Here is a 12,088-nt window from a genome sequence, read left to right as displayed (position 1 = left end):
TAATCATGATTCATCATAGTTTTAATTGCACTGTTAAACAATAGAATACCAATATTAAATATTTTGGATATTTTTCTACATTTTCATATACATTGTATTCTGTGTTGTAATTGAAATCAAAGTATATTATTTTTATTATAAATATTTTCACTATAAAAATGATAAACAAAAGAAATCATATTTTTCAATTCACATCATACAAGTTCAGTAGTGCAATGTCTTTGTCGTGAAAGTGCAACTTACACATGGAGATTTTTTTTGTTACATAACTGAACTCGAAAACAAAACAACATAAAACTTCAGAGCCTACAAGTCCACTCAGTCCTACTTCTTGTTCAGCCAGTTGCTCAGACAAATAAGTTTGTTTACATTTACAGGAGATAAAGCTACCCTCTCCGTATTTACAATGTCACCAGAAAGTGAGAACAGACATTGGCATGGCACTTTTGTAGCCGGCACTGCAAGGTATTTACGTGCCAGATATGCTAATCTTTCTTATATGCCCCTTCATGCTTCGGCCACCATTCCAGAGGAATGCTTCCATGCTGATGACACTCGTTCAAAAAAAAAATGTGTTAAATTTGTGACTGAACTCCTTGGGGGAGAATTGTATGTCCCCTGCCATTCTGCCTTTTATTTCATGTTATAGCAGTCTTGGATGATGATCCAGCACATGTTGTTCATTTTAAGAACCCCTTCACTGCAGATTTCACAGAACACAAAGAAGGTACCAATATGAGATTTCTAAACATAGCTACAGCACTCAACCCAAGGTTTAAGAATCTGAAGTGCCTTCCAAAATCTGAGAGACAAGCTGTGGTGCATGCTTTCAGAAGTCTTAAAAGAGCAACACTCCAATGCAGAAATTACAGAACCCAAATCACCAAAAAAGAAAATCAGCTTTCTGCTGGTGGCATCTGACTCAGATAATGAAAATAAACATGCATTGGTCCGCACTCCTTTGGATTGTTATCAAGCAGAACCCATCGTCAGCATGCATGCATGTCTTCTGGAATGGTGGTTGAAGCATGAAAGGTCATATGAATCTTTAACACATCTGGCACATAAATATCTTGCAACGTCGTCTGTAAGACAGCCATGAGAAGAAAGCCTGTTCTCACTGTCACCTGACATTGTAAACAAGAAGTGGGCAACATTATCTCCTGCAAATGTAAACAAACTTGTTCGTCTGAGTGATTGGCTGAACAAGAAGTAAGCTGAGTAGTCTTGCAGGCTCTAAAATTCTACATTGTTTTATTTTTTAGTGCAGTTTTTTGTACATAATTCTACATTTGTAAGTTCAACTTTCATGATAAAGAGATTGCACTCCAGTACTTGTATTAGGTGAATTGAAAAATACTATTTCTTGGTTTTTTTACAGTGCAAATACTTGTAATCAAAAATAAATATAAAGTGAGCACTGTACACTTTGTATTCTGTGTTGTAATTGAAACCAATATATTTGAAAAAGTGGAAAGCATCCAAAAATGTTTAAATAGATGTTATTCTCTTATTGTTTAACAGCGCGATTAATCGCAATTAATTTTTTTAATTGCTTGACAGCCCTAATTATAAGTGCAAGAAATTGCATTTATACTGTTGGCTGAATGGGAGAGACTGGTCTGGAGAAGCTGTTTCCTGAAGGATATCAGGAAAAATCAGAATATATCAATTGCTTACATATTATAAAGTATAGAATTTTTCAATATTAACAATTTAAATCACAGTGGCTGATTATATTAAGTGTTGCTATTGCCATTGTCAGGGCATTGTGGTATTCCCCCTGAACTGACAGTGTATATTATGTTGCAGGTGAGTTGTGTGAGGAGAAACTAGATTTCTGTGCCCAAGACTTGAACCCTTGTCAACATGACTCAAAGTGCATCCTGACACCCAAAGGATACAAGTAAGCATAAAATATTGTCATATTTCAACTACACTATTTCTACCATTCTCTTATTCTACTCCACCCCTTCAGGATCACATATCAATGGCAGAACCTGACCCATTTGTTTTCATGTACACCCATGTATTAACTAGAAAAGTATCTAGTGAATTAACTGTTTTTTAGAAGTGTGGATTAAATAGGACCAGTGAAGAATGGAGAGTTTCATTCTCTGTGACCGTCTACACAAAATCCTTTTGGAAAGTTGGACTGTGAAGAGAATAATTAAGTTAAATTAAAGGGGGATTATTGTACTGCTTTGTAGTAGTAGTAGTAGTAATTACAAGACAGGTTATTAGTAAGACACATTGAAGCCATTATAACATAAGGAAGTTCATCACCAGGAAGACTAAGCTTTAATTACAAGACATCCTTATTAACATTAATTAGTATGCACTCTTAAAAAGTATTGTAATGGACTTTAGATTAGTAGATTTAGGAAATCATTCATGAGCAACCTGTTTTATGTTCCATATTTTACAGTGTTCAAAATCAGCTTATGCCATTAAAATTGATATTCTTAGCACATTTTAAATAACAGGTTATTTTAAAAAGCCAAACTTTATTTGGAAATATTCAAATGTACGTGCAGTGGAGCTGATCATTTGAAAGTGGATCACAATATTAAGAGTTATTTTGATGAACATTGTTCAATATTATATGCATTTATTCATTTTCATATGGTCAATCAATAAAACTATTTTTGCCTCTTGTACTTTGTTACATAGGACGTAAAACTTGCATATTACATTTTGAGATTTTAAACCAGAAAATAACACACTCAGTAGCTTTGAGCATGTATCTCAGTCAGCTTTTTAACTTGGTAGTGTGCTTTATACTCGTTTTTTCCTTTATTTACTCATTTCTTTTTGTCAGATAAAAGACTTAAGAGAGATTTGGATAAATTTATATTGATGGACCTAATTTAAAGAGTTATGGGCATTTAAATTTAAATTCAGTACTTCTAAACAAGTTGTAGGCATAAAAGTGTGACTGAATGCAGAATCAGTGAGGTGATCACAAAGACTGATGTAGTTAGGTGTTTCGTAAAAGAAAAAAGAGAGAACATATAGTTAACTTTTAGACAGCTGTGTTATTGCACGTATGGATTTGTAATCTTGTCCATTGATCTGTGAGCTAAATAATTCTGAGCACTCCTTCAACTTAATGTGTGAGGCTTTAACTGAAGAACTCCTATTAACGTTAATGATGATATTTGCATTGTCAAAGCCCTGCATACAGTATTGAAAATACACCACTTCAAGTCCGTTTTTATTTTCTTATGTTAAAGAAAATTTAAAAAACCATGCTGCAGTCACTTTGGTTCATAGGCAACAGAGTTAGTTCTTTTAAATTCTGTTAGCAGAAATTTAAAAAAAACAGTTATGATCACTCTAACATGCCTGTGTAAATGCAATGTTGCGTCATTCATTGTTGTCTAATAACTGACAAAGAAAATATTCTGCACAAGAACATAAGTCTTGGACTATTTTTCTGACTCCCAGCAACTAAGTTTACCATATTTCCTTATTTTGAGTTGATGTACATTACTCAGATATTCCAAGGAGAACGGTCAGACTGATTCATGAGGGCCTTTTAGATTTTCACCAAATGTACTTGATATAATATCAGATAATCAGTAACCACAATGTAAAGGGTAAAATATAAGACCTGGTAGTAATGGGGGACTTTAACTACCCAGATATCTATTGGAAAAGTAATATGGCAAAACACAACATTTCCAGTAAGTTCTTGGGAACAACTGTTTGTTTCAGAAAGTGAAGGCAGTAATCAGGAGGGAAGCTGTTTTAGACTTGATTCTGATCAACAGGGGGAATTGGTAATGAATCTGAAAGTGTAAGGCAATTTGGATGAAAGTGAACATGAAATGATAGATTTCATGATTCTAAGGAAAGGAAGGAGTGAGAGCAGCAGAATAAGGACAATGAACTTAAAAAAAGCTGTGAGCGGGGCCTCTGCTCCAGGGTGGGGGAACATGGACAAGGGTAAAGGGACCAAGGCTGGGGCCGCAGTTGGGGGCAGGGGCAGGACTGGGATCAGAGCCGAGGCCGGCAGACGGGGGCATGGGACAAGCAGCCAGAACTGGGGCCAGGCGCAGAGCTGGGTGCCCCCTTGAACATTCTTCTGTGCCCTCTAAAGGGATGCGCCCCTCAGTTTGTAGATCTCTGATGTAATGAATCAATATATACAGGCTCTTAACACCATATAAAGTTATATTTTAATAGTGCATTGTATTAAAATGTGACTCGAAAAATTGATTTTCTAAATAGTGCTGCACTTCAGAATCAGTTAATAAAATACTACATCTCTGGCATTTTCTTACGTATATGGTTTTTATAGACAGGCATAGTACTAACCAATATACTTTCCTGTTCAATAGATGTGATTGCACACCTGGATATGTAGGAGAACACTGTAATATTGACTATGATGACTGTCAAGACAACAAGTGTAAAAATGGAGCACAGTGTACTGATGCAGTGAATGGGTATACATGTATATGCCCAGAAGGTTACAGGTGAGAGAGACTTGAAGACAGGACAAACGTTTATATTTTTATCATACCACAGGGTGATTTTGTCTGAAATACTGGTTTTTGTGTTTGTATTTAGTGGCCTTTTTTGTGAGTTTTCACCACCAATGGTTCTCCCTCGCACCAGCCCTTGTGATAACTATGAGTGTCAGAATGGAGCTCAGTGCATCATAAAAGTAAATGAACCGATATGTCAGTGTTTGTCAGGTTACCAGGGTGACAAATGCGAAAAGCTGGTCAGCATAAACTTTGTGAACAAAGAATCCTACTTGCAAATTCCTTCAAGCAAGGTCCACCCTCAGACCAACATCACTCTGCAGGTAAGAAGAGATACATTGGCAAGAACTGATCTTGAGTCATGGTCATTTTCTTCACCATAAATCACTGCAAGTTGGCATGTGTCCTGATCATGTATCATGGGGGAGAAATGCATACATATAAAACAAATGCATACGTATAAAGGTTGTCATTAGGTCAGTTAAAAACTTTAGACCCTCTGACGTACAGAGAACTAGAATCACCAGTGAAATTAGCATCACAACTGATGGATAACTGTTAGGAAAAAAATGATTTTTATTATCTGACTATCCCAATCAGAGTTTGATAACAAAGAAAGAAATATTGGTAATGGCCATGGGAATGAGTGCAACCCATTTAGCATGTCAGGTTTATTTGGATTCATTTCCTTATAAATTAGTGTTTCTTTTTTCACTAGATTGCCACAGATGAAGACAGTGGAATCCTGCTGTACAAAGGTGACAGAGATCATATAGCAGTGGAGCTGTATCGTGGTCGAGTGAGGGTCAGTTATGACACAGGATCTTATCCAGCATCTGCCATTTACAGGTGAACCCAAATACAATAAATTACAGTTCAAGACAAAATATGTATGATCTCCTGCTGTCTGGGGTCTAAACTCAGATTTTGCAGTAGACATTTAGAAGAAGGAATATTTTTTGACAGAATGTAGGTCAGACTTTATGGAACTGAAAGACTACTACTACTTTAAGCACATAATTTCAATTGGAAAATTACCTTAATATGAAAAATGGTATATAGAATGGTATGTGTTAAACTGAAACAAAAGGATAAGTTTCTGCAAGATATTTACACTTCTTTGTTTTTTAGAACAAATACATGCAAACAATCTTTCTCTTTTATTCTTCTTCACAGGTGATTTCCTAGTCTGTAGTGTGACCTAAAAGTTAGTGTTACTTGAATCACCTGAAACTCCATAAACAAAAGTGAAATTGCAATTTCTCTGTGTTCTCCATGTCAGACATGCCTCTATAGTGGGGCATTTCCCTCCATTAGCAACTGGAGGCAAACTAAATTTTTGGTTATGAGCCAGGGTTTAGGACCAGCTCTGAGAAAGAATTTCCCTCCGTTTCCAAACCTGTGCAGACACTGGCTCCACATTTCCTTTTGTAATAAGCTTTCCATAGGATTTTTGGACTATTTTAAACGACATTTTTCTAATTTTCTTCATTGACTTTGAGGTTTTTCCTCCTCAAAACGACTATCTTCAAAATTATCATCTTCTAGGTTTCTGAGGAAAGTTCATGGGGAAGCACCATGGAGCAGCACCCCCTCTTTCCTCAGAATTGGCAGATTGACACTGCAAGGGGAAGCAAAAGGCCAAAAGGTTTTGCCATTATTTGACCCCAACTAACACCACCAAGAAAGCTCCCAGGTGCAAATATAAGAGCTGAGCTGGTACTTAGGTTGAGTCCACACCAGACCAGTTAAACAGGCTGCAAAGAATCTTCCCTCACTGAACCCACCCAAAAGCCAGCAGCATAGAATCCTGAGAAAGCTTTTCAAAGCATTCTTCCCAGACAAAATCTTTTCAGCATTTTCAGAAAGGAAACACAAAAGGGGTGTGAACACAACTAAAGCAAACTCATTTTAAATCTGCATTGAACCCTTATGATCTTTTTGCTTTGGTTTAGTTTTGCAGTATTGACTTAGCTCCTACTGATGATTATTATGACCACATTTATGTGGTGTACAATACAGTCATACATTTGATGGAAATTGTAGAAGCTGTCACTTATTTTACATTTTGTAGTGGGCATTTTATTTAAAATAAATGACATGTCCAAAAATTTCCCTCAAATGGCAAAACAAAATTAAAAACCTAAATGTTTTCTCTGGGGAAATAATGCTACATTTTGTTAGGCAATAATATCAAGGGAACTAAGATAATTCCTATGTATTCCACTCAAAAACAGTCCTTATAACATACAATGTGTTTTTTAACCATAAAAAGTAGCATGCCTTAAACAGTAACTATTTGGACATTACTTCCATTCTAATGTCAGACTTATTTATGGCATTTTGTTTATAGTTCTGATGAAATACCATAATTTATGGGAGTAATATTTCATATTTCAAATGTGTGCATTTAACTAAATTGAATAAAAATAGGACTTACATTTATAAAAGAATCAAGGTAGGTTTTAAAAACATGATTGTTAGAATTGGATGCAACAAATTCCTTGTTTCCCTGTGAATCTACGGTTCAAAATAAGATGATAATCCTTTTATCTGGAATAATGTTGAAAAGAAACTGAGATTAGGTCCTTGTATGGGTAGGAATGGGAATTAACAGGGATTGTTTTTCTTCAATTTATATTTATTGGGTTTACCAGCTACCTTTGAAAGCAATCAACAACCCAGGCTGTATTTCATTTCCAGTTATTTGCATTCTGACTTGCTTAAACCCTTTAAGCCATCGCCTGTAGCTCTTTCCATATTAAAAATTTATATCCTGTCATCTATTCTGTACATTTTATGCAGTATTTCTTGCACTATCTTATTTTACCTGTGCATTTCAGTCTTACAGGCTCTGTCTACCCTTTCAGTGGTGTGCAGAATACAGGGATTTCTCACGTAACTTCACACCATTGGGAAAGGCTCTGGTAGCTCTGCACTGACATAGCCTTTCACTGTGGTGAGGAAAAGCTCTGGTGGGAGGGAGGGAGTGGGGAAAGGCTCTCACAGCTCCCTGCTGCGGGAACTTTCACCACGGCCGTTCCTGGGGAGGTGCGGGGCCTCAGCTGGAAGTGACAGACTTGTCTCTTCTGGGACTGACCGCACCGGCCAATCACATTGGCCATGGGGCCCCCCAAAGCGCAGGGCCTGGAGCAGTTGCCCCGATTCGCCTTACCCAAGGGACAGCTCTGCGCTTTCACTATGGCAAGAAAAAGCTCTGGTAGGAGGGAGGGAGCCAGGCAAGGTTCCAGCAGCAGGACACTACACTGCTAACGTGGGAGTTATTGCTTGGGCATGTAGAGAGCCATGTAGAGTGTATACCCTGCGGGTTCAGAAATGTAGGGCACTCTGCTCACCATCTATACTGCTAGTTATACTTGTACTAGCCTGGCATGCAGTCTCTGTACTTTACACGCCGCTGTAAGTATAGACATAGCCTGAGAGAGAGGAGAGATGCTTTGAAGAACCATTACTCAAAAGATCTCAAATTGAATTGCAGCAATTTAAATGAAACATTGTAACATTAATAATAATAATAATAAAAAATAACTTGTGTGACTGTTCCATCAAAATAAAATATTTTTACAGCACCGTTGCTACCTCACAGAACACAAATCTCTCCTCAAAGAGTATACATTCTGAATTACATGATATGTGAAGATCACAGACAGACAGTGAAGAAGGGGGAGGAGAGGAGGAGGACAAGGGCAGTAAGATAATGGGGTTGCTCAGCAAAGCATGAAAGCATCTTGATATATTTTTTTGATGGTGCTGGTGATGTTAATCTTCCTTCCCTCTCACTTCTAATAGCTGAGATGGGAGAAGTGAATTTTTGAAGGGATTTACATATGGTAAGGGGTGAAGGGGTTGTTGACTGTAAGGGAGAAGGCTTGGGAGGAAATTAGCATTCTGTTGAAAGCTCATCTCTTCTAAGTGCTTTAAAACCCATACAGTTAATCAGATTGACATTTGCTGTGCCTTTTGAAGGTTCAGGGTTCTGCTAGTGATCCACATTTGGCACCATTTCCCAAGGGTCAAGATATAGCACTTGGAAAAAAAACAGCTTTTCTTAAAGCTAATAGATTCCGGTGACCTTTTTTTGCTCACAGATAGTGTTCAAACCAGAGCTCAGATCATAGCACTAGGGACTCAGATGCTCAAGGGTTACCCTGACAGAGTGCATCGTGCCCACCAGCTGTGTGGGGGGAAATCAAATTAAAATGCTATTTGAAAAAGGGTTTGCTTCTTCAATTAGGTACGTCAAGTATGTGCACAGAGAGAGAGAGAGGCTAACTATCTGGAAAACTACCTATACATCACAGTACCTGGGTGGTGCTGAAGATATATCATGGTAATCTAATCCAAGCACCACCCCAGGCACCTACGACAGAAATCTAAGTAAAAAAAACAGGCCCGTTGCTCCACTCTACCTCTATCAAAAGAGGATGTTTAGTTTGGGGAAATGTAATCTGAGTACAGCAGAACATTCAGAAGGTGCTGAAACCATTTTTAAAAAAGAAAATAAACTACACAGCAAATGCTTGCTGGGAGGGGAGAGTGATGAAGGAATATGGGGGAGAGGGTTAGGGAATCGGGTGATGGGGACAGGATGGAGACTATGGGGAGTGGGAGTGGAGAGGGTGGGGCACTGGAAAAGGGGATACAGGGCTGAGTGACAGGGGGACTGGAGGAGAATAGGGGCAAGATGCCTGTGAGCCCCACATTCCTCTCCCATGTGTGTGCCATGATCTGGGAGCTCGCAACCCACCTACAGGGGTGTGACCCCGCCCTCCTTATGATAGCCAGGTTCTGAAGGGGGTTTGCCTGGTCTGATCCCCTCTTCTTACCTCCTCATGTGAACAGTAGTCTGGGTATCACTGCCCTCCAGGGGTGTCTGAGCCCCGCTCCTTGACTTCCTGTGTTTGCCAGGCTCCCTGTCCATCTATGGCAGTCAGCCCCTTCTCCCCCACCCCCCCACCACCACCACGAGAGCCAGGTTCAAAGAGCTTGCTGTTCTGGGGGGGCTTGAGTCCTTCTCCCTATCCTCCTTATCACAACTCTGAATGCCCACTGGGAGGGAAGGGGTGATTGGGATGCAAGGGTAGGTAGTAATGGGGGAGGGGGATTTGGGTAGGCAGCAAGGGATGGGTGTATAATTGGGAAGATAAATGGGAATAGGTGGTAGGGGAGGGAGTTCAGGTATGGGGGAGGGGATAAAACAGGAACGGTTGGAGAATGTGAGGAGTAGCACGGGAAGATGGGGGTCTAGGGATGCGGGGGAACTGTCAGCACTGAATTCTCCCCTTCTGTCTGTGTGCTGGGATATGGGGGAGCCCTACCCTTCTAGAAGGGTCTAAGCCCTTCTCCCTGCCTGCTGTGTGTTCTGGAAACCAGGGGGACCTGCTCCACTTGGGGAATCTGACCCCTTTTCCCTGCCCTTCCATGTGAGTTGGGATCTGAGGTGGGAATGAAAGTAACAGAAATGTAAACATCTGAAATCCAGAAAATAAATAGCTAAGATGCACATCACCGCTGTGTAGGCTTGGAGAGCTGGCCTGATTTGGAGGAGGGACAGACAGGGTGGAGCTGGGGCATGGCTGGGGAAGCCTGGATGAATCAGGGCCAAGAGTCCTAGCTGGAAGTGGATACCGGGAGTCAGGGGCCCAGCTCACTGTGCATCTTGGCTACATAACTAGGGTCGCGGGTAGCTCTCAACCTAAAGATGCATATTTTCATATAGCAATTCACTCTTCTAACAGAAAATTCCTATATTTCACTCTAAGACAAGACCGCTTTCAGTACAGTGTGTTCCCATTCGTTCTTTCTTCTGTTCTCAGAGTGTTTTCGAAGGTCTTTGTCAGTGGTGGCAACTTACCTTCACAGAAAAATAATTCTAATATTCCCATATCTCAGCAACTGGGGCATTCTGCTGAAGGGGCGTTCTTACAAGACCTTGTAAGGTCTCAAACTGGGACTTCAGTTAAATATTCAAAAGTCCACTTTGACCCCATTGCAAAGATTGGAGTTCACAGGAGCTTACCTCAGTGCGATAACAGCCAGAGCCTGCCTCCCAAAGCACAGGTTTATAACCCTATTGAATTTAGTCACCACAATTCAAGTTAGGCCCCAAACATCAGTCAAAAACCTACATCAGTCTCCAATTGTTGGGGCATGTGGCAGCTGGTACTTTTGTAATAAGCCAGGCAATGTTACACTTGCAGTGCCTGCAGGGGTCACTCTGAACTCTTTATTCTCTGAGCAAACACAGCTTGAACAGACTAATCTCAATTGGTGGAAAGACCCTGACAACATTTGCACAGGAGCATCCTTTACTCAACTGCCCCGACAGTTGTAATAGCAACACATGTATCTCTGTGCTTGGGGAGCACGTCTTGACACACACTGCTCGGGGCAGGTGGTCATCTCGTAAGACCCCTCTACACATCAACTTAATGGAACTAAGGGCAATCAGGAATGACTCTCTATTTTCTGTCATTGATCACAGGCAAATATGTAAAGATCATAACAGACAATATGACATGAATGTTTTATATCAACTAAGAAGGGGGAGTGAGATGACCCTCCCTCTGCACTGGAGCAGTGAGACTTTGGAATTGGTACATACTCAATCAAACCCACATCTCAGCAGCATACCTTCTGATTGTTCAATACATAACTGCAGATGCCCGCAGCAGATATTCCTCTCAGGATTATGAATGAGAAATAGATCTCCTTATTCTCCATTGCATATTTCAGTGTTCATAGACTATCAGGGTTGGAAGGGACCTCAGGAGGTCATCTAGTCTAACCCCTTGCTCAAAGCAGGACCTAATCCCCAACTAAATCATCCCAGCCAGGGCGTTGTCAAGCCTGACCTTAAAAACCTCTAAGGAAGGAGATTCCACCACCTCCCTAGGTAACGCATTCCAGTGCTTCACCACCCTCCTAGTGAAAAAGTTTTTCCTAATGTCCAACCTAAACCTCCCCCACTGCAGCTTGAGACCATTACTCCTTGTTCTGTCATCTGTTACCACTGAGAACAGTCTAGAACCATCCTCTTTGGAACTCCCTTTCAGGTAGTTGAAAGCAGCTGTCAAATCCCCCCTCATTCTTCTCTTCCGCAGACTAAACAATCCCAGTTCCCTCAGCCTCTCCTCATAAGTCATGTGTTCCAGTCCCCTAATCATTTTTGTTGCCCTCCGCTGGACGCTTTCCAATTTTTCCACATCCTTCTTGTAGAGTGGGGCCCAAAACTAGACACAGTACTCCAGATGAGGCCTCACCAGTGTCAAATAGAGGGAAACAATCACATCCCTCGATCTGCTGGCAATGCCCCTACTTATATAGTCCAAAATGCTGTTAGAATGTTGGGGCATTCTGCCGGTAGACCTCTTTCCCACTGCTAAGAACAGGAAGTGTTCCCATTTGTTTGAGACGGGGACTAGGTCACCACTCACTGGGAGATGCCTTTCTCCTTCATTGGATATGAGGTCTGTTATATGCATTTTCCACACTACCTCTAATGTTAAAGGTGTTGATCAAAATAAGATAAGACAAGGCCAGAGTTACGCTGGTGTTTCAGACATACCTGC

General features: G+C 40.3%; 1 protein-coding gene across 10 annotated transcripts in view; it reads left to right on the top strand.

Moving 5' to 3' along the window:
* Positions 1-12,088, top strand: part of SLIT2 (slit guidance ligand 2) — a 411,548-nt gene that overhangs the window by 376,691 nt on the left and 22,769 nt on the right. For all 10 annotated transcript variants that reach the window (XM_043544596.1, XM_043544595.1, XM_027832060.3 and 7 more), the window contains 4 exons: positions 1,813-1,906; positions 4,347-4,484; positions 4,579-4,819; positions 5,215-5,345. In XM_043544596.1, the coding sequence (XP_043400531.1) occupies positions 1,813-1,906; positions 4,347-4,484; positions 4,579-4,819; positions 5,215-5,345 (604 nt within the window). The remainder of the gene's footprint in view (positions 1-1,812; positions 1,907-4,346; positions 4,485-4,578; positions 4,820-5,214; positions 5,346-12,088) is intronic.

The sequence above is a fragment of the Chelonia mydas genome, chromosome 4 (assembly GCF_015237465.2).
Source record: "Chelonia mydas isolate rCheMyd1 chromosome 4, rCheMyd1.pri.v2, whole genome shotgun sequence".
NCBI lineage: Eukaryota > Metazoa > Chordata > Testudines > Cheloniidae > Chelonia > Chelonia mydas.
Note: the sequence above shows the minus strand (reverse complement) of the source record. Positions and strands in the feature narration are given on the sequence as shown.